At 42.6% G+C, this 22,184-nt stretch overlaps 1 protein-coding gene across 2 annotated transcripts in view; it reads left to right on the top strand.

The window, feature by feature from the left end:
• The window catches only part of LOC128684324 (long-chain-fatty-acid--CoA ligase ACSBG2), a 183,554-nt gene that overhangs the window by 150,609 nt on the left and 10,761 nt on the right, over nt 1–22,184 (top strand). For both annotated transcript variants that reach the window (XM_070089242.1, XM_070089248.1), the window contains exons 9-10: nt 5,507–5,613; nt 9,819–9,967. In XM_070089242.1, the coding sequence (XP_069945343.1) occupies nt 5,507–5,613; nt 9,819–9,967 (256 nt within the window). The remainder of the gene's footprint in view (nt 1–5,506; nt 5,614–9,818; nt 9,968–22,184) is intronic.

A 22,184-nucleotide genomic window follows, 5' to 3' on the forward strand; every position in this document is an offset into this window, starting at 1 on the left:
TGAGATGGTTGTGAAGCAGATAGACAGACTGAAGCAAAATAAGTCGCCGGGCCCTGATGAGGTTTTTTCAAGGGTTCTTAAGGAATGCAAAATGCAACTCTGTGAACCATTAACTAATATTTTTAATTTATCTCTTCAAGCAGGTGTAGTGTCTGATATGTGGAAGATGGCTAATGTAATTCCTATTTTTAAAACAGGGGACAAGTCGTTTCCGTCATATTACCGCCCAATAAGCCTGACCTCAATTGTAGGCAAATTACTAGTCAATTATAGCTGAGATTATAAGAAGCCATCTCAATAAGCATAGCTTGATTAATGATACTCACCATGGATTCACAAGAGGCCGGTCTTGTCTAACTAATTTATTAACTTTCTTCAGTAAAGCTTTTGAGGCTGTTGACCACAATAAAGAATTTGATATTATTTACTTAGATTTTAGTAAGGCTTTTGATAGAGTTCCGCACCATAGACTGTTAAAGAAAGTGGCAGCTCATGGCATTGGGGGGAAAAGTGCTCTCGTGGATCGAGTCATGGCTCACTGACAGGAAGCAGTGTCCATAAATGGGGTTAAGTCCGAGTGGGGATCTGTAACAAGTGGCGTTCCACAGGGATCAGTCTTGGGCCCGTTGTTGTTTATAATATATATCAATGATCTTGAGGGAATTACTAGTGATATGAGCAAATTCGCCGATGACACAAAGATAGGTAGGATAATTGATTCAAACGTAGATGTTATGGAACTTCAGGAGGATTTAAACAAACTCTATTCTTGGTCAGAAAGGTGGCAGATGCAGTTCAATGTAGATAAATGCAAGGTTCTGAAGCTTGGGAGTGCCCATAACCCTAGTACTTATAAGTTAAATGATGTAGAACTTAGCCATACAGATTGCGAAAAGGACTTGGGGGTTATGGTAAGCAGCAACCTTAAACCAAGACAGCAATGCCTAAGCGTACGTAATAAGGCAAATAGATTACTGGGATTTATATCAAGAAGTGTAAGCAACAGAAGTCCAGAGGTCATACTGCAGCTTTATACATCATTAGTAAGGCCTCACCTAGATTATGCAGCTCAGTTCTGGTCTCCGTATTACAAAATGGACATAAATTCGTTAGAAAACATTCAGCGTAGGATGACTAAATTAATACATAGCATTAGAAATCTTCCTTATGAAGAAAGATTGAAGACTCTTAAGTTACATTCACTTGTTAGACGAAGAATGAGGGGAGACCTGATCGAAGTGTATAAGTGGAAGATAGGTATTAATAAAGGGGACATTAATAAGGTCTTGAGGATGTCTCTCCAAGAGAGAACCCGCAGTAATGGATTTAAATTAGATAAGTTTAGATTTAGAAAGGACATAGGAAAGTATTGGTTTGGAAATAGGGTAGTTGATGAGTGGAACAGTCTACCTAGTTGGGTTATTGAGGCTAGGACTTTGGGTAGCTTCAAATCTAGGTTGGATAAGTACATGAGTGGGAGGGGTTGGATTTGAGTGGGGCTTGCACATCAGAGCTTATTTCTTGGGTGGCATTGAAAATTGGGTTGGGCAAATGTTTTGTTAGTGGGATGAATTGTAAAGGACCTGCCTAGTATGGGCCAGCAGGCCTCCTGCAGCGTTCCTCCTTATGTTCTTATGTTCTTATATTGATGAATAGGCACATAATGGGTCCAGGGACTGTGCCTCATGTTTCTAGAGGGGCATAATGGGCCCAAGGAATGTACTTCAACATTATAGACGCACATAATGGGTCCAAGGACTATACCTCAACATTACAGAGACACATAATGGGTCCAAGGACTGTACCTCAACATTATAGAGGCAGAATGATAAGTTCCCACTCCAGGCAGCACACTCTACCAATATTCAAAACTCTAAACTTACTCACCGTACAAAAATCCATACTTATTGTTGTACCTACTACATACATAGGACACTAAACTCGGATATAAACCCTCCCCTCAAACTTCTCCTTGCCAACCTCAACAGAACACATGACCATAACACAAGGCACAGATCACTCTTTGATGTTCCCCGTGTCCATCTCACACTACGTAAAAACTCAATTCAAATAAGATAAGATTTCGTTCGGATTTTTAACCCCGGATGGTTAGCCACCCAGGATAACCCAAGAAAGTCAGTGCGTCATCGAGGACTGTCTAACGTATTTCCGTTGTGGTCCTCAATCTTGTCCCCCAGGATGCCACCCACACCAGTCGACAAACACCCAGGTACCTATTTGCTGCTAGGTGAACAGGACAACAGGTGTAAGGAAGCGTGTCGAAATGTTTCCACCCTCCGGGAATCGAACCCGGGCCCTCCGTGTGTGAAGCGGGAGCTTTAGCCACCAGGCCACCGGGTCACCCTAAAGACCCAAAAATCTGAAATTCATTACCTGTGAATATAAAAGAAATACTGTCTGTTTATCAGTTCAAGACTCTTCTTAAAAACCACTCTGGTGGCCTGGTGGTTAACGCTCTCGCTTCACACGGTGAGGGCCTGGGTTCGATTCCCAGCCAGAGTAGAAACATTGGACGTGTTTCTTTCCACCTGTTGTCTATGTTCCCCATCAGTAAAATGGGTACCTGGGTGTTAGTGGACTGGTGTGGGTCGCATCCTGGGACACTGACCTAAGGAGGCCTGGTCACAGACCGGGCCACGGGGGCGTTGACCCCCGGAACTCTCTCCAGGTAAACTCTCCAGGTACTCAACCACAACTAAATAAATACTTAATAACTGAATCTCATAAAAGTATAACCTGTGACCCTATCAAACTATTTTTTTTTTAATTACATTCTCTTGAATTTCCAGCAACTCATCTAATGACCATATGACCTGTTTCTGCACTACAGATCACTGATTTTACTCCATCTGATTTGATTATATTATACATTGTTATGCTACAAATTTGTACAACTTTAAAGCTTCTTATTTAAAATACTCATTTGTACTTCATGTTGTAATTTGTTTACTGTAAGTTTTACCACTGAATATATCATTGCTTAGTTAATCTTAAGTTAATTTTGAGCTGCCCATAATGCTGCATACAAGTGGCTTCGGCATGTTACACTTAACCACTGTATTTCTTTGTACTTCTATGTATCATGTCCAAATAAAAAATAAATAAATAAATGAAATGAGTCCAGGGAATGTACCTCAACATTGCAGAGGCACATAATGGGACCACTGACTGTATCTCAACATTACAGAGGCACATAATGGGACCACTGACTGTATCTCAACATTGCAGAGGCACATAATGGGACCACTGACTGTATCTCAACATTACAGAGGCACATAATGGGACCACTGACTGTATCTCAACATTACAGAGGCACATAATTGGACCACTGACTGTACCTCAACATTACAGAGGCACATAATGGGACCACTGACTGTATCTCAACATTGCAGAGGCACATAATGGGACCACTGACTGTATCTCAACATTACAGAGGCACATAATGGGACCACTGACTGCATCTCAACATTACAGAGGCACATAATGGGACCACTGACTGTATCTCAACATTACAGAGGCACATAATGGGACCACTGACTGTACCTCAACATTACAGAGGCACATAATGGGACCACTGACTGTATCTCAACATTACAGAGGCACATAATGGGACCACTGACTGTATCTCAACATTACAGAGGCACATAATGGGACCACTGACTGTATCTCAACATTACAGAGGCACATAATGGGACCACTGACTGTATCTCAACATTAGAGGCACATAATGGGACCACTGACTGTATCTCAACACTACAGAGGCACATAATGGGACCACTGACTGTATCTCAACATTACAGAGGCACATAATGGGACCACTGACTGCATCTCAACACTACAGAGGTACATAATGGGACCACTGACTGTATCTCAACATTACAGAGGCACATAATGGGACCACTGACTGTATCTCAACATTAGAGGCACATAATGGGACCACTGACTGTATCTCAACATTACAGAGGCACATAATGGGACCACTGACTGCATCTCAACACTACAGAGGCACATAATGGGACCACTGACTGTATCTCAACATTACAGAGGCACATAATGGGACCACTGACTATATCTCAACACTACAGAGGCACATAATGGGACCACTGACTGTATCTCAACACTACAGAGGCACATAATGGGACCACTGACTGTATCTCAACATTAGAGGCACATAATGGGACCACTGACTGTATCTCAACACTACAGAGGCACATAATGGGACCACTGACTGTATCTCAACACTACAGAGGCACATAATGGGACCACTGACTGTATCTCAACACTACAGAGGCACATAATGGGACCACTGACTGTATCTCAACATTAGAGGCACATAATGGGACCACTGACTGTACCTCAACATTAGAGGCACATAATGGGACCACTGACTGTATCTCAACATTAGAGGCACATAATGGGACCACTGACTGTATCTCAACACTACAGAGGCACATAATCGGACCACTGACTGTATCTCAACATTACAGAGGCACATAATGGGACCACTGACTGTATCTCAACATTACAGAGGCACATAATGGGACCACTGACTGTATCTCAACACTACAGAGGCACATAATGGGACCACTGACTGTATCTCAACACTACAGAGGCACATAATGGGACCACTGACTGTATCTCAACATTACAGAGGCACATAATGGGACCACTGACTGTATCTCAACATTACAGAGGCACATAATGGGACCACTGACTGTATCTCAACATTACAGAGGCACATAATAGGACCACTGACTGTATCTCAACATTACAGAGGCACATAATGGGACCACTGACTGTATCTCAACATTACAGAGGCACATAATGGGACCACTGACTGTATCTCAACATTACAGAGGCACATAATGGGACCACTGACTGTATCTCAACACTACAGAGGCACATAATGGGACCACTGACTGTATCTCAACATTACAGAGGCACATAATGGGACCACTGACTGTATCTCAACATTACAGAGGCACATAATGGGACCACTGACTGTATCTCAACATAACAGAGGCACATAATGGGACCACTGACTGTATCTCAACATTACAGAGGCACATAATGGGACCACTGACTGTATCTCAACATTACAGAGGCACATAATGGGACCACTGACTGTATCTCAACATTACAGAGGCACATAATGGGACCACTGACTGTATCTCAACATTACAGAGGCACATAATGGGACCACTGACTGTATCTCAACACTACAGTTTCTAGGAACTGTACCTTAGCATAACGGGATCCAGGGACTGTTTGTGTTACAGGTCACTAAGAGATGTTTGTGTTACAGGTCACTAAGAGATGTTTGTGTTACAGGTCACTAAGAGATGTTTGTGTTACAGGTCACTAAGAGATGTTTGTGTTACAGGTCACTAAGAGATGTTTGTGTTACAGGTCACTAAGAGATGTTTGTTACAGGTCACTATGAGATGTTTGTGTTACAGGTCACTAAGAGATGTTTGTGTTACAGGTCACTCACCAGGTACGAGAAGACAGCTAATGCTCTTGCCAAGAAGTTAGTGTTGAATAAGGTGAAATATGCCTTGGGCTTGTCTCGTACCAAGTTCCTGTGTTCAGGTAATGTCTCGTTCCTTGTTTCTGTGCTCAGGGAATCTTACACAATATTCTTGTGTTTAGATAATCTCACACAATATTCCTCTTCACACACACAAGGTTCAATAGCAGTCCTAGTACTGATCTTTGAGGATACCTACTTGTTACCCTCTCCTAGGGTGACGTCCCGTACCTTGCTGTTACTCCCTACACTCAGTCATTGAGGTACTCCCTCACGAAATCGTAATAACACGATTGCAAATGAATCAGGCCAGTGTGTTAACCACTGAGCCAGCTGGCTCTAATATGATTACTCTAACAAATATATTTCAATGCACCATACGGAGGTTAGCATGAACCATCAATGTGACCACAAATGCAGGATTTTACAGACGCATCTCATACCAGAGTAACTGTGGCATACTCTAGGTCAAGTCCCCTCAAAGCCTTTGAGTTTTAGGGCTCACTTGCCATGAGTTCGAGTCCCCACCCTTTCCTTCATTTATTAGAGCACCCTGCCTTGTCACCCTGCCTCTCCCTCTAATTTCGGGACTAATCACTTAAGGATGGTACTTTAACAAATGCTTTCCTGACCTAGAAAATGCTGTCTCTCCAGTGAGTCTGGCATAGAACTACAGACAGATTTCCCTACCAGCATTACCTCTACCAGTACTTCACTTCTTTCTTCCATTCTTTGTCCCTTTCCTGTCCTAGTTTAATTAGTTTAATATCTTTATTATGCACCTCATATCCATCCTGTAGGCGGTAGTCAAAAGATTACAAAGGTACATAATGGGTCCAGGGACTGGACCCCAAAGTTATGATAGCTGAACTAGTTACAAAGGTAATGAACTCCAGGTAGATCTGGTCAGTCATGGCAAGTTACAGAGGTAATGAATCAGCCTCACTCCTATACATGGTTACAATCATGAACAAATTACAAAGTAATGAGCCACTGACACGTCCACACCCGATCACAATTGTAATGAGTTAAATACAAATATTAAATGGGTCATACACCCACACGAGCGTGCGTGCACACACACACACACATACACACGAGGGCGCACGCACAGACACATGCACAAGACACACACACACACACACACACACACACACACACACACACACACACACACACACACACACACACATACACACACGAGGGCGCACGCACAGACACATGCACAACACACACACACACACACACACACACACACACACACACACACACACACACACACACACACACACGCACGCACGCACGAGGATGTTCCAGAGTAAAGCTCACGGCTCAGGGAGAGTGACCTAGTAGCGATCAGTGAAGAGGCGGGGCCAGGAGCTCGGACTCGACCCCCGCAACCTCAACTAGGTGAGTACAACTAGGTGAGTACACACACACACACACACACACACACACACACACACACACACACACACAGACAGATACATACACACACACAGACACACACACACACAGACACACACACACAGACACACACACACAGACACACACACAGACAAACACACACACACACACACACACACACACACACACACAAATGAGTCAGAGAGATAGTAGGAAGTATTTCTTCAGTCATAGAGTTGTAAGGCAGTGGAATAGCCTAGAAAATGACGTAGTGGAGGCAGGAACCATACACAGTTTTAAGACGAGGTTTGATAAAGCTCATGGAGCGGGGAGAGAGAGGGCCTAGTAGCAACCGGTGAAGAGGCGGGGCCAGGAGCTAGGACTCGACCCCTGCAACCACAAACAGGTGAGTACAAATAGGTGAGTACACACACACACACACTCTTCAGATTTTTAACACTGGTGTATCATATTTGGAAGTTCGAAGTATAGTACCTGCACTCAGAAAGGTGCGCCCTTCTGGAAGACATCTGCTGAATGAATGATGCTGTATGTAAATTCCATTATTTTATGGAGTAAATTTAGCTTAGTACACTGTATGGCCCTTTAGGATTTAGTGCTGAAGACAGACACACACACACACACACACACACACACACACACACACACACACACACACACACACACACACACACACACACACACACACACACACACACACACACACACACACACACACACACACACACACACACACGTAATGATGTATAATTTAGATAATTAATTGCACACAGGGAATTTTACACACACACACACACACACACACACACACACACCCACACCCACACACACACACACACACACACACACACACACGCAACACACAACACATACGCAACACACACACACAACACACACAACACACAAACACACACACACACACACACACACACACACACACACACACACACACACACACACACACACACGTGGTAATGCATTATTTACAGCTAGCAAAGTCAGGGTATTTCTCCAGAATGGTCTGTAATATACCACTGTGGATAAAATACTTTGCCATTTCTTGAACATTTCTGAGTGAGTTGTTTCTAAATTCATTAATTTTATCGCACTCCAGTACATAATGACGCAAGGTGTGACAATAGTCCATCTGGCAAAGTTTACATTTCGTTTGGTCTACATCTGGTGGTGATTTAACCTGCCATAGATACTTGTAACCCAGCCGGAGCCGGGCAGTAGTGACATCCAAGAGTCTGCTTATCTTGTTGGATGCACCATAGACATGTGGCTCCTCCTGCATGATGGAATGATGATAGATGGACTGACTTGTGTCAATCTCCCCAAGTCTTAAGTCAATAAAGTTCAATTGAAGTTCTTTTCGTATTTTTGTTCTCAAACTGCTAACTGACAACCCAAGATTGTAATATACTCCCTCTTTGAAAGCATACATTTAGCCAATTTATCAGTTCTATCATGCATCTGAAGACCAATGTGAGATGGAATCCACAGCATGTACACTCTGACTCCACTGTCCACAATCTTACCATACCTGTCTGGCTTCTGACACAAGCATGTCACAATTTATACTTAATGAGTTGAGAGCATTTATGGATGACAGAGAATCAGTTACAATTAAAGTGTCAACCTTAGATACATGGACGCATTTCAGTGCAAGGAGTATGGCAAACAGTTCTGTTTGAAGGGTAGAGGCCCAGTTATTGATGCGTGCTCCAATTTCTTTGAGAGCCATCACTCTGTGTGACAACAGCAGCACTACCAGCTGCACCAGTGGACTGGTGAACAGAACCATCAACGTAAAAAATTTGTGAAAGAGTGTTCTGTGTGACTAAGTTATCAATACAGCTTAAGGCATCATGTTTGGCTTCAAGACGAAGCTTTGGTTGTGATTTAAGAAGAGTTTTTGGGAGAAATGGAGGAATGGTAGTTTGGAATGGGGTAATATCCCATGGAGCAGGGAAGTGTCTCTGTTGCCCATCTTTACATAGATCATGTAGCTGGTTCATGCGGAGGTCGGTTCCAGTTTTTTCGTCCATCTGGAAGGATGTTCACCAGTGCTGAGGAAAGTTTGGAGGGCTTCTGTGCAGGGCTTTGAAAGGGCAAGCCTAAGCATATTGACCCCAATAAGGATATTTCTTTCAGTAACACGATCTCTAATGCTTGGAATATTAAGTTCTTTCCGCATATTTAAAATTTTGGCAGTACGAGGGCATCCTAGGATGATCCTCATTGCTTCGTTTGGCAGTTTTTCCAGCCCTTCAAGCTTCCAGTCAGACACAAGTGCAAGTAGTGGCGCCGCATAATCAACCAATGATCTAATATAAGCAAGATACATCATTTTCACAATTTTAACATTAGCTCCATACCTGGGATGAAAACCAGCCACAACTCTAAGTGCTCTCAGTCTTTCTTTGTATTGGCGACAGTCTTGTTACAACAGGTCCAAGTAGTGGAACCTCAAAGCCTAGATACTAGTATCTGCTTACATATTTTAGAAGAGACCCATCATACAACTGGATCTGACGAATTGTGCCTCTGTCGAGGAGGACGCCTGTTGAGTATCTTTGTTTTATCCCCTGAGATAATTAACCCCAGGTCCTGACACGAGACTAGTACATCCTTCTCTCGTATATATATACACCAACTCCAAGACAAAGGGACTGATTACCTCATCTTTTGTATACAGTTCTACTGTCTTCAAATTATGTCCCAGATTTTGTATTGATAAAGCCATTGGATGGCGAAACGTCTACAATTAAAGATACCCAGATGTTGCACATGTGTTTAATTTTCATCATTTTAAAATATGTTTTGTCCTTTGCAGGTGGCGCTCCCATCTCCAAGGAAATTCTTGAGTACTTCACGAGTCTAGATCTGCCCATTATGGAAGGTTATGGACTCTCTGAAAGTCTAAGCATATGCTCCATGAGTTATGTTGAACCAGGAAAGTTCAAATTTGGCAGTGTTGGCAAGGTAAAATATATATAATATTGCCTCTATGATTGAGCTGTATAAGTGGAAGACAGGGATAACTAAAGAGGATGTAAATAAAGTGTTAAAAATATCTAACCAAAACAGAACTAGCAGCAATGATTTCAAGTTGGAAAATTTTGGATTTAGAAAGGATATAGGAATGCAATGGTTTGGTAATAGAGCTGTGGATGAGTGGAACAAACTCATTGAAGCTAAAAACCTTGTGTAACTTTAAAAGTAGCATTTACAGGTACATGAGTGGGTATGAGGTGGACCCGCCAAGCATGGGGCAGTACGCCTGCAGTAGTGTTACTTCCTTCTTAAGTGAGTGTTACTTAGACGTGCCTAGCATGGGCTAGTAGGACTGCTGCAGTGATCCTTCCTTCTTACGTTCTTATAATACATGTTACATAACAAAAAGGCACAATACCGTGACTGGAGCAATACAGAAATAACCCGCACATAGGAGAGAGAAGCTTACCACGAAACTTCAGTCCCACTTGGGCCGACTTGGTCCAAAAGACTCGTCAGGGTAACTAGGGATCCCAGGGCGGTTAGTTTTCTGTTCCAGGAACTCAGTGCGGCTGTTCAGAGGGGTAATGCCTGCTGTATTTTGCGTACGTGCCCCAGCTCTGAAGAGCTGGATGAGATTTTCGCGTTGTAATCAGTGACAAACACCTAACAACATGTACTAGACATGTATCTCTCACGTCTCATGTATTGTATACGCCATCTTTATATCAACAATGTATCTCTTAAATCTTTTTGCATCATATTATGTAACAAAATATACCTATTGGTAATAAAGAATGAAAAGATGAGGTGGTAGGGGAAGTGGAATATTTAAACGGCTTCAGGAAGAAATCCAAATATTCTTCCTCGAAGGCTTTTTATCCACTTCTCCAAGGCTGTGGGTCCCAAAATTTACACCAGAGGTATATATATATATATATATATATATATATATATATATATATATATATATATATATATATATATATATATATATATATATATATGTCAGTTCCTGACCAGCCGGGCTGTGGCTCGTACGTTGGTTTGCGTGCAGCCAGCAGTAAGAGCCTGGTTGATCAGGCTCTGATCCATCAGGAGGCCTGGTCACAGACAGGGCCGCGGGGGCGTTGACCCCCGGAACTCTCTCCAGGTAAACTCCAGGTGTATATATATATATATATATATATATATATATATATATATATATATATATATATATATATATATATATATAGAGAGAGAGTGAAAGATCACAATCAGCAGGACTCGATACTGCTGCTAAGTCCTGCTGACTGCGATCTTTCTCTGTGTATACCCTCTTGTTTCTGCAGCTGGCCTGGATTCGATCTTGCGTCGCCATGCCCAGCCCTGTGAGAACAAGACACAGTATGCATATTTCTATCCACTGGACCACAAATTCTCAAACACCAGGCACCTCATCCTGTTTGGGGTTTTGAAATGGGTGTTTTTTTTTATTTAATAACTGTATGAAACATAGGAAGATACTAGGGACTGGCAGAGAGTATGCATAGTTCCTTTGTGTAAGTTTACCTGGAGTTTACCTGGAGAGAGTTCCGGGGGTCAACGCCCCCGCGGCCCGGTCTGTGACCAGGCCTCCTGGTGGATCAGAGCCTGATCAACCAGGCTGTTGCTGCTGACAAAGGGACAAATGAAAGTGTAAGAATTAAAGGGAAGTAAACCTATTGATTATACCTGGTAAAGTATATGGTAGAGTTATTATTGAAAGAATTGAGGGTAAAATGGAGATCAGTATTGCAGATGAACAAGGATGCTTTAGGAAAGGTAAGGGATGTGTAGACCCAGTGTTTACAGTGAAGCATTTAAGTAAACTGTATTTAGATGAGGGTAAAGAGGTTTTCATTTCATTTATGGATAGAGTGGATAGATGAGAAGTGTGGCCGATATTGACGGTGCAGTGAGGAGTCTGTAGAGACAGAACGTTATGCATGGAAGCAGAGGAATGTATGAAAGTATAGTGGTAACAATCCTTAAATATGGGTGTGAAGTAGGGACGATAAATAGTGCAACAAGGAGAAGCCTTTAGACAGTGGAGGTGTAATGTCTAAGGACAATGTGTAGCGTGAATATTATTCAGACAATCTATAGCATGGAGATTAGGAGGTATACCTGGAGGGTGTTCCAAGTGTCTAGACCCTGTGGCCCGGTCCATGACAAGACCTCAAGTGGATCAGGGCCTGATCAACCAGGCTGTTACTGCTGGCCGCACATTAACTGACATACGAACCAAAGCCCAGCTCATCAGGTACTAACTTCAGGTGCCTGTTCAGCTCCCTCTTGAAGACAGCCAAGGATCTATGGGTAAACCCCCTTATGTGTGCTGGGAGGCAGTTGAATAGTCTTGTGCCCCTGACACTTATTGTGTTGTCTCTTAGTGTGCTCGTGGCATTCCTGCTTTTCATTGAAATGTTGAACCACCTGCCTATTCTTTTGCTGTCGTAGGGAGTGATTTCCGTGTACAGATTATGGGACTAACCTACCCCTAGGATTTTCCATGCATTTGAAGGAGTACAGGTCAAGAAACTTCAACCATTCCCAGTAATTGAGGGGCTTTATTGTACTTACATATTCAGTGAAAGTTTTCTGTATATTCTCCAGGTGTGCATCTTTGCTTGTCTTCAGTGGGGCCATTTGTGCACAGTAGTACTCCAGTCTAGAGTGAACAAGCTATTTGAAAAGAATCATTGGCTTGGCATCCCTAGTGTTGAAGGTTCTCATTATCCATCTTATCATTTTCCTAGCAGATGTAGTAGAGCCACTGTTGAAGTCTTTGAAAGTGAGATTCTCGGACATTATTACCCCCAGATGGTGATCCCTCTGTTGATTCTTTCATACTACTCCTCCCACTTATTTGTTGGTGTACCAGACCTGTAGTTTCCTCTCCAGCACTGTATTCTGAGGAGGTCTACCTGGAGTCTACCTGGAGGGTATTCCGGGGATCAATGCTCCTGCAGCCTGGTCCACGACCAGGCCTCCCGGTCGTGGACTGGTTGTGGGGGCTGTGAGAGTGGGAAACCTGGCAGGGTGCTGTGGGGTTCTACCTTGCAGGGTTGATTGTGGTTTGTTTTGGGATAATATGTTTGGTTGTGGTATTCTGTGGGTGTTTGCACTTGTTGCTTCAGTTGACTCGAGTTGTTCCCTACTGACTCTAGCCTTGTCTCTTTCTTGCTCCTTTTATCATTGTGTCCTCTCTTTCAGCTTCTGTAGTTTTGATCTCATTCTGTCATGTTATTGGAACACCCTTCGGTATGTTGTTGATTCCTTTAGCTATGGTTTCTGCTGCAGGATATTGTTCCACACCGTTTCTGTCTTGAAAATCTCTTTGACTAACCTATTTCTCCCCCTCGAGTATCCCTCTATTCTCTGAAGGTTTATTAGCTCAGTCATGTCCTCCTGTCCATTTTTTATGATATTTTCAATATCTTTTTTTTCTCTCTGACATTTTTCATTTTTCATTATATGTCCTCCCTTCAGTCTCCTGAAGCCTATGTATGAAGACTGACCTCTCCCTCTCCTCCTCCCATTGCTTTTCCCTCCACATCTCTGGGTTGCATTTATATGTAGCCATTGTCTCCCTTATTATTTCCTGTATCTCCTGATGGCCTGCTCATGTTCGTGCTCCTGCAGGGGGCCTGTCACTTGCTGTATCTAATCTTCTCCCCTTATCTACTACTGTCCCTGTGGCTAACAGCAGCATACCCCTTTCATTCCTTGAAATTTCCTGGTGGGCTGATAGGCCTCAACATAAGTCTTATCTCCTTCCTTTCCTTTGGACCCCTTGTTTAATATTGGTGTACCTGCTCCAGATGCTAAGTCCCTTCTAGTCATTGGACCTGTATATTGCTTTGGAATATTTATTTAACCTTCTAGGCTCTGCATCCTGGCTTCTACAGCTTCAGCTATCATCTCCCAGTTCTTCTCCTCTGCTCTTTTCTCCCACTTCTCTCCTCTTCTCCATTCTCGTGGTAAGCTCGCCTAACCTGCTTTCCCATTCTTGTTTTATCCTTACCCACAGCTCCCCATCTATTCGTCATTTTCAGGCCCATCTTCCTCTGTTCGACTGAGTCTTCAACTTTCCCTATGGGTTCCTATTTTATGTTATTAGTGAGCTAATTTTCGTAGTGTGTGTGCTTGTTGTTTGTGTGTGTGTGTGTGTGTTGTGTGCGTACTCACCTATTTGTGGTTGCAGGGGTCGAGTCATAGCTCCTGAGTGAGATTTTGATTACAAAAACATTGTAATCCATTAAATTCCATTACATTCACGTTGCCGAGGAGAGCATTTGTCAAACTTCATGGAGATTTTTTTTTTTTTTTTTTTTAGAAATTAACATTGATTATACTAAATTTTCACTTTCATAAAAGTTGACATATTACACTGTGAAACTAGGAACCATGAGATATATTACACTGTCACACTAGGAACCATGAGATATATTACACTGTCACACTAGGAACCATGAGATATATTACACTGTCACACTAGGAACCATGAGATATATTACACTGTCACACTAGGAACCATGAGATATATTACACTGTCACACTAGGAACCATGAGATATATTACACTGTCACACTAGGAACCATGAGATATATTACACTGTCACACTAGGAACCATGAGATATATTACACTGTCACACTAGGAACCATGAGATATATTACACTGTCACACTAGGAACCATGAGATATATTACACTGTCACACTAGGAACCATGAGATATATTACACTGTCACACTAGGAACCATGAGATATATTACACTGTCACACTGGGAACCATGAGATATATTACACTGACACACTAGGAACCATGAGATATATTACACTGTCACACTAGGAACCATGAGATATATTACACTGTCACACTGGGAACCATGAGATATATTACACTGTCACACTAGGAACCATGAGATATATTACACTGTCACACTGGGAGGAACCATGAGATATATTACACTGTCACACTAGGAACCATGAGATATATTACACTGTCACTAGGAACTGAGATATATTACACTGTCACACTAGGAACCATGAGATATATTACACTGTCACACTGGGAACCATGAGATATATTACACTGTGACACTAGGAACCATGAGATATATTACACTGTCACACTAGGAACCATGAGATATATTACACTGTCACACTAGGAACCAAGAGATATATTACACTGTCACACTAGGAACCATGAGATATATTACACTGTCACACTGGGAACAATGAGATATATTACACTGTCACACTAGGAACCATGAGATATATTACACTGTCACACATGGAACCATGAGATATATTACACTGTGACACTAGGAACCATGAGATATATTACACTGTCACACTAGGAACCATGAGATATATTACACTGTCACACTAGGAACCATGAGATATATTACACTGTGACACTAGGAACCATGAGATATATTACACTGTCACACTGCGAACCATGAGATATATTACACTGTCACACTAGGAACCATGAGATATATTACACTGTCACACTGGGAACCATGAGATATATTACACTATCACACTGGGAACCATGAGATATATTACACTGTCACACTGGGATCCATGAGATATATTACACTGTCACACTAGGAACCATGAGATATATTACACTGTCACACTAGGAACCATGAGATATATTACACTGTCACACTAGGAACCATGAGATATATTACACTGTCACACTGGGAACCATGAGATATATTACACTGTCACACTAGGAACCATGAGATATATTACACTGTCACACTGGGAACCATGAGATATATTACACTGACACACTAGGAACCATGAGATATATTACACTGTCACACTGGGAGCTATGAGATATATTACACTGTCACACAAGGAACCATGAGATATATTACACTGTCACACTGGGAACCATGAGATATATTACACTGTCACACTAGGAACCATGAGATATATTACACTGTCACACTGGGAGCTATGAGATATATTACACTGTCACACTGGGAACCATGAGATATATTACACTGTCACACTAGGAACCATGAGATATATTACACTGTGACACTAGGAACCATGAGATATATTACACTGTCACACTAGGAACCATGAGATATATTACACTGTCACACTGGGAACCATGAGATATATTACACTGTGACACTAGGAACCATGAGATATATTACACTGTCACACTAGGAACCATGAGATATATTACACTGTCACACTAGGAACCAAGAGATATATTACACTGTCACACTAGGAACCATGAGATATATTACACTGTCACACTGTTAACCATGAGATATATTACACTGTCACACTAGGAACCATGAGATATATTACACTGTCACACTAGGAACCATGAGATATATTACACTGTGACACTAGGAACCATGAGATATATTACACTGTGACACTAGGAACCATGAGATATATTACACTGTCACACTGCGAACCATGAGATATATTACACTGTCACACTAGGAACCATGAGATATATTACACTGTCACACTGGGAACCATGAGATATATTACACTGTCACACTGGGAACCATGAGATATATTACACTGTCACACAGGGATCCATGAGATATATTACACTGTCACACTAGGAACCATGAGATATATTACACTGTCACACTGGGAACCATGAGATATATTACACAGTCACACTAGGAACCATGAGATATATTACACTGTCACACTGGGAACCATGAGATATATTACACTGTCATTACCTGGAGTATACCTGGAGAGAGTTCCGGGGGTCAACGCCCCCGCGGCCCGGTCTGTGACCAGGCCGCCTGGTGGATCAGAGCCTGATCAACCAGGCTGTTGCTGCTGGCTGCACGCAAACCAACGTACGAGCCACAGCCCGGCTGATCAGGAACCGACTTTAGGTGCTTGTCCAGTGCCAGCTTGAAGACTGCCAGGGGTCTGTTGGTAATCCCCCTTATGTGTGCTGGGAGGCAGTTGAACAGTCTCGGGCCCCTGACACTTATTGTATGGTCTCTTAACGTGCTAGTGACACCCCTGCTTTTCATTGGGGGGATGGTGCATCGTCTGCCAAGTCTTTTGCTTTCGTAGTGAGTGATTTTCGTGTGCAAGTTCGGTACTAGTCCCTCTAGGATTTTCCAGGTGTATATAATCATGTATCTCTCCCTCCTGCGTTCCAGGGAATACAGGTTTAGGAACCTCAAGCGCTCCCAGTAATTGAGGTGTTTTATCTCCGTTATGCGCGCCGTGAAAGTTCTCTGTACATTTTCTAGGTCAGCAATTTCACCTGCCTTGAAAGGTGCTGTTAGTGTGCAGCAATATTCCAGCCTAGATAGAACAAGTGACCTGAAGAGTGTCATCATGGGCTTGGCCTCCCTAGTTTTGAAGGTTCTCATTATCCATCCTGTCATTTTTCTAGCAGATGCGATTGATACAATGTTATGGTCCTTGAAGGTGAGATCCTCCGACATGATCACTCCCAGGTCTTTGACGTTGGTGTTTCGCTCTATTTTGTGGCCAGAATTTGTTTTGTACTCTGATGAAGATTTAATTTCCTCGTGTTTACCATATCTGAGTAATTGAAATTTCTCATCGTTGAACTTCATATTGTTTTCTGCAGCCCACTGAAAGATTTGGTTGATGTCCGCCTGGAGCCTTGCAGTGTCTGCAATGGAAGACACTGTCATGCAGATTCGGGTGTCATCTGCAAAGGAAGACACGGTGCTGTGGCTGACATCCTTGTCTATGTCGGATATGAGGATGAGGAACAAGATGGGAGCGAGTACTGTGCCTTGTGGAACAGAGCTTTTCACCGTAGCTGCCTCGGACTTTACTCTGTTGACGACTACTCTCTGTGTTCTGTTAGTGAGGAAATTATAGATCCATCGACCGACTTTTCCTGTTATCCCTTTAGCACGCATTTTGTGCGCTATTACACCATGGTCACACTTGTCGAAGGCTTTTGCAAAGTCTGTATATATTACATCTGCATTCTTTTTGTCTTCTAGTGCATTTAGGACCTTGTCGTAGTGATCCAATAGTTGAGACAGACAGGAGCGACCTGTTCTAAACCCATGTTGCCCTGGGTTGTGTAACTGATGGGTTTCTAGATGGGTGGTGATCTTGCTTCTTAGGACCCTTTCAAAGATTTTTATGATATGGGATGTTAGTGCTATCGGTCTGTAGTTCTTTGCTGTTGCTTTACTGCCCCCTTTGTGGAGTGGGGCTATGTCTGTTGTTTTTAGTAACTGTGGGACGACCCCCGTGTCCATGCTCCCTCTCCATAGGATGGAAAAGGCTCGTGATAGGGGCTTCTTGCAGTTCTTGATGAACACAGAGTTCCATGAGTCTGGCCCTGGGGCAGAGTGCATGGGCATGTCATTTATCGCCTGTTCGAAGTCATTTGGCGTCAGGATAACATCGGATAGGCTTGTGTTAATCAAATTTTGTGGCTCTCTCATAAAAAATTCGTTTTGATCTTCGACTCTCAGTCTGGTTAGCGGCTTGCTAAAAACTGAGTCATATTGGGACTTGAGTAGCTCACTCATTTCCTTGCTGTCATCTGTGTAGGACCCGTCTTGTTTAAGTAGGGGCCCAATACTGGACGTTGTTCTCGACTTTGATTTGGCATAGGAGAAGAAATACTTTGGGTTTCTTTTGATTTCATTTATGGCTTTTAGTTCTTCCCGCGATTCCTGACTCCTATAAGATTCTTTTAGCTTAAGTTCGATGCTTGCTATTTCTCTGACCAGTGTCTCCCTACGCATTTCAGATATATTGACCTCTTTTAGCCGCTCTGTTATTCTTTTCCGTCGCCTGTAAAGGGAGCGCCTGTCTCTTTCTATTTTACATCTACTCCTCCTTTTTCTTAGAGGAATAAGCCTTGTGCATACATCGAGTGCCACCGAGTTAATCTGTTCTAGGCATACGTTGGGGTCTGTGTTGCTTAGTATATCTTCCCAGCTTATATCGGTTAGGACTTGGTTTACTTGGTCCCACTTTATGTTTTTGTTATTGAAGTTGAATTTGGTGAATGCTCCCTCGTGACTAGTCTCATTATGTCGGTCTGGGGCTCCACGCATACATGTCTGAACCTCAATTATGTTGTGATCTGAGTATATTGTTTTTGATATGATGACATTTCTTATCAGATCATCATTGTTAGTGAAGATGAGGTCTAGTGTATTCTCCAGTCTAGTAGGCTCTATTATTTGCTGGTTTAAATTGAATTTTGTGCAGAGATTTAAAAGCTCGTGTGAGTGTGAGTTTTCATCAGAGCTGCCTCCTGGTGTTATTACTGCAACAATATTATTTGCTATATTCCTCCATTTTAGGTGCCTTAAGTTGAAATCCCCCAGGAGCAAGATGTTGGGTGCAGGAGCTGGAAGATTTTCCAGACAGTGGTCAATTTTTAACAGCTGTTCCTGGAATTGCTGGGATGTTGCATCCGGAGGCTTGTAGACTACCACAATGACTAGGTTTTGGTTCTCGACCTTTACTGCTAAAACTTCCACTACATCATTTGAGGCATTTAGCAGTTCTGTGCAAACAAGTGACTCTGCAATGTACAGGCCAACCCCCCCCCCCCCTTTTGCCTGTTCACTCTGTCACATCTGTATAGGTTGTAACCTGGGATCCATATTTCGTTGTCCAAGTGATCCTTTATGTGGGTCTCAGTGAAAGCCGCGAACATTGCCTTTGCCTCTGCAAGCAGTCCACGGATGAAAGGTATTTTGTTGTTTGTTGCTGGCTTTAGACCCTGTATATTTGCAAAGAAGAATGTTATCGGACTGGTGGTATTGTTGGTACTGGGGGGGGGGATTTTTTTTCCGGCATTAGTATCTGTATTTGTTGGTTTGGAGTGGAGGCCATCGACTGTGGTTCCACTCCAGGAATGACTGGATTTGGTGTACGATTTCTGCCATTTCCTGCCAGTTTTTTTTCCTTCCTGGCACTAAAAAACCTCTCCCTCTTGAGTGGCTGTGGCTACCCAGGTTTTCCCATGGCCTGGATGTTTTGTATCTTTTTGTCCCCTTTAGATGGTATGCCTGGCAATTTAAGTTATAGCACAGTCTTTCCTGTACTGAAGAGGTACACAGTTCAGGGTGAAAAAGCTTACAGGAAGGGAGTTTGCATTTTCCTGTTGTCATATGTGCATGGCATTTTCTAGGGTGGTCATAGTTGCACGTCCCATCTGTTTTTCCAGATTTCCCATGCCAGCAGATACCAAGTGCATAGTATGTGCACAGGCTTGGTTTCCGCTTGCCTTGGGTTTCTGTGACTGTATTCCCTGTTGGTGCATGTTTCCCTGTCTTACTTCTATCCTCCCTAGCACCAACAATGGAGCTCCCACCAGTTGTTTTTGGTAATATATCCTCACTATTGCTATTGGAGTCCTCTTGTTTGCTATTTCCTGCGGTATTTCTAGTTTGCAATATTGGTTTTATCTTATCTTTGACTACACTTGTTTCTCTACTATGGCTCCTGTCCCCTATGAGGTCACTTATATGTATTCCTTCCTGCGTATAATTCCCGACTACCTGGACAAAATCTCCAGCTTCACCATTACTGTCTCCCAGGACAGCATCTCCAGCTTCACCATTTCTGTCTCCCAGGACAGCACCTCCAGCTTCACCATTACTGTCTCCCAGGACAGCACCTCCAGCTTCACCATTACTGTCTGCCAGGACAGCACTATCAGCCCCCCATTTACTGACTACCAGGACATCACCTCCAGCCTTACAGTTTGTGACTACATGGCCAGTATCAAGGGCAGTACCATTCAGCCCAGACTTTTTATGTTCCCATCTGTTGTAGAAAGCTTCCAGGTTTTCTATGAAAGCAGCTTTGATGTTGTCCTCTTTTAATACCCTTGTGATTTTAGTCCACAGATTTTCCTCATTTGGGCATACCCAAAAACACTTCTCTGTTTTAATACTGCTTGTAGCTAGTTCTTGGATATCTGCACAAGGGGCGTGACACCAATTTCCACAAAAATGACAATTTATCCATGTGGAAGCCCGTTTGTTTGACTGACCACAGACTACACACAGCTTCATAATGATTTGAATGGTTGATTTACTGCAATTCTACTAGCAACCTCTTGAATATTCTATTAATAACCTTAAATGAAGCTCTAGCTATTTGTATTTCTGTTTCTAACTGTTTTTGTATATTGGACAGCTTACCGTCACGTTCCTGATTTTTTAATGTTTGTGTTTATAAGGGCGCCTACAACCCCATCCGTTTACAGTCTGCTTTATTGTCCAACGAAACCGTTTGAAACCAGTCACCGGGTTCGGACCAGTCAAGGGTTCGGACCAGGGTTCGGACCAGTCAAGGGTTCGGACCAGTCAAGGGTTCGGACCAGTCAAGGGTTCGGACCAGTCGATCTGATCTGATCAGTGGGTCACTTATTTAAACCATACTGGTCGGTGATTTGAGCTAACAGATGAAGGATCTACTGGAAAATATCTACCTGAGTAATATGTGATTTGATTGATACAAAAGTATAACTTGCGTGTTGAAGAAATCGGTGACCGCTGGCAACTCCTACAGTGACGAATGGTCGACCTCAACCCTTGTTTATCAATCGCTGTATCTAGCTTTTCTATTTTTTTTTTCCGTCTCCACCACAATAAATGCTATATTATCACTATAGTTGACTGGTGGAAATTTTGGAGGAAGGACGCTTTTTCTGTAGTAATAATTGCTTCTCGTTGTGTATATTGCGACCGCTGGTAACTACAGGTTATATGAAATTCACAGTATACGTCTGGTATTTCAAGAAAAAAGAAACTAATGAAAGTCACTCCACTCCACTAAGTACCATTATAATACTGGTTAGTTGCTACTACAACACTGTATTCTGCTATTCACTGGTATCACTAGATTATATGCGAGTACACTAGCAAGCCAGGAAGATTATTAAAAACAGCTGACCAGTGGTAAGTTTCTGGCGACTTCTGGCACCTGCCTCTATAGGCTTATCACTTCATTTACAAATTCACCTGTTTTCAAATGACACTTTAGCCTTTATCATCAATATACTAGGGAGCCACTGTAGTATACACTATACACTATGTATACTCAATGTTATCAGGGAGACTTTCTTTCCTCTGACACGAAAAGTTCAATTATTATTTTTTCCACACGGGACACAGGCCTATGATTCCCCTCTGGCAG

Source organism: Cherax quadricarinatus, chromosome 2 (genome assembly GCF_038502225.1).
Source record: "Cherax quadricarinatus isolate ZL_2023a chromosome 2, ASM3850222v1, whole genome shotgun sequence".
In the NCBI taxonomy this organism is placed as follows: Eukaryota; Metazoa; Arthropoda; class Malacostraca; order Decapoda; family Parastacidae; genus Cherax; species Cherax quadricarinatus.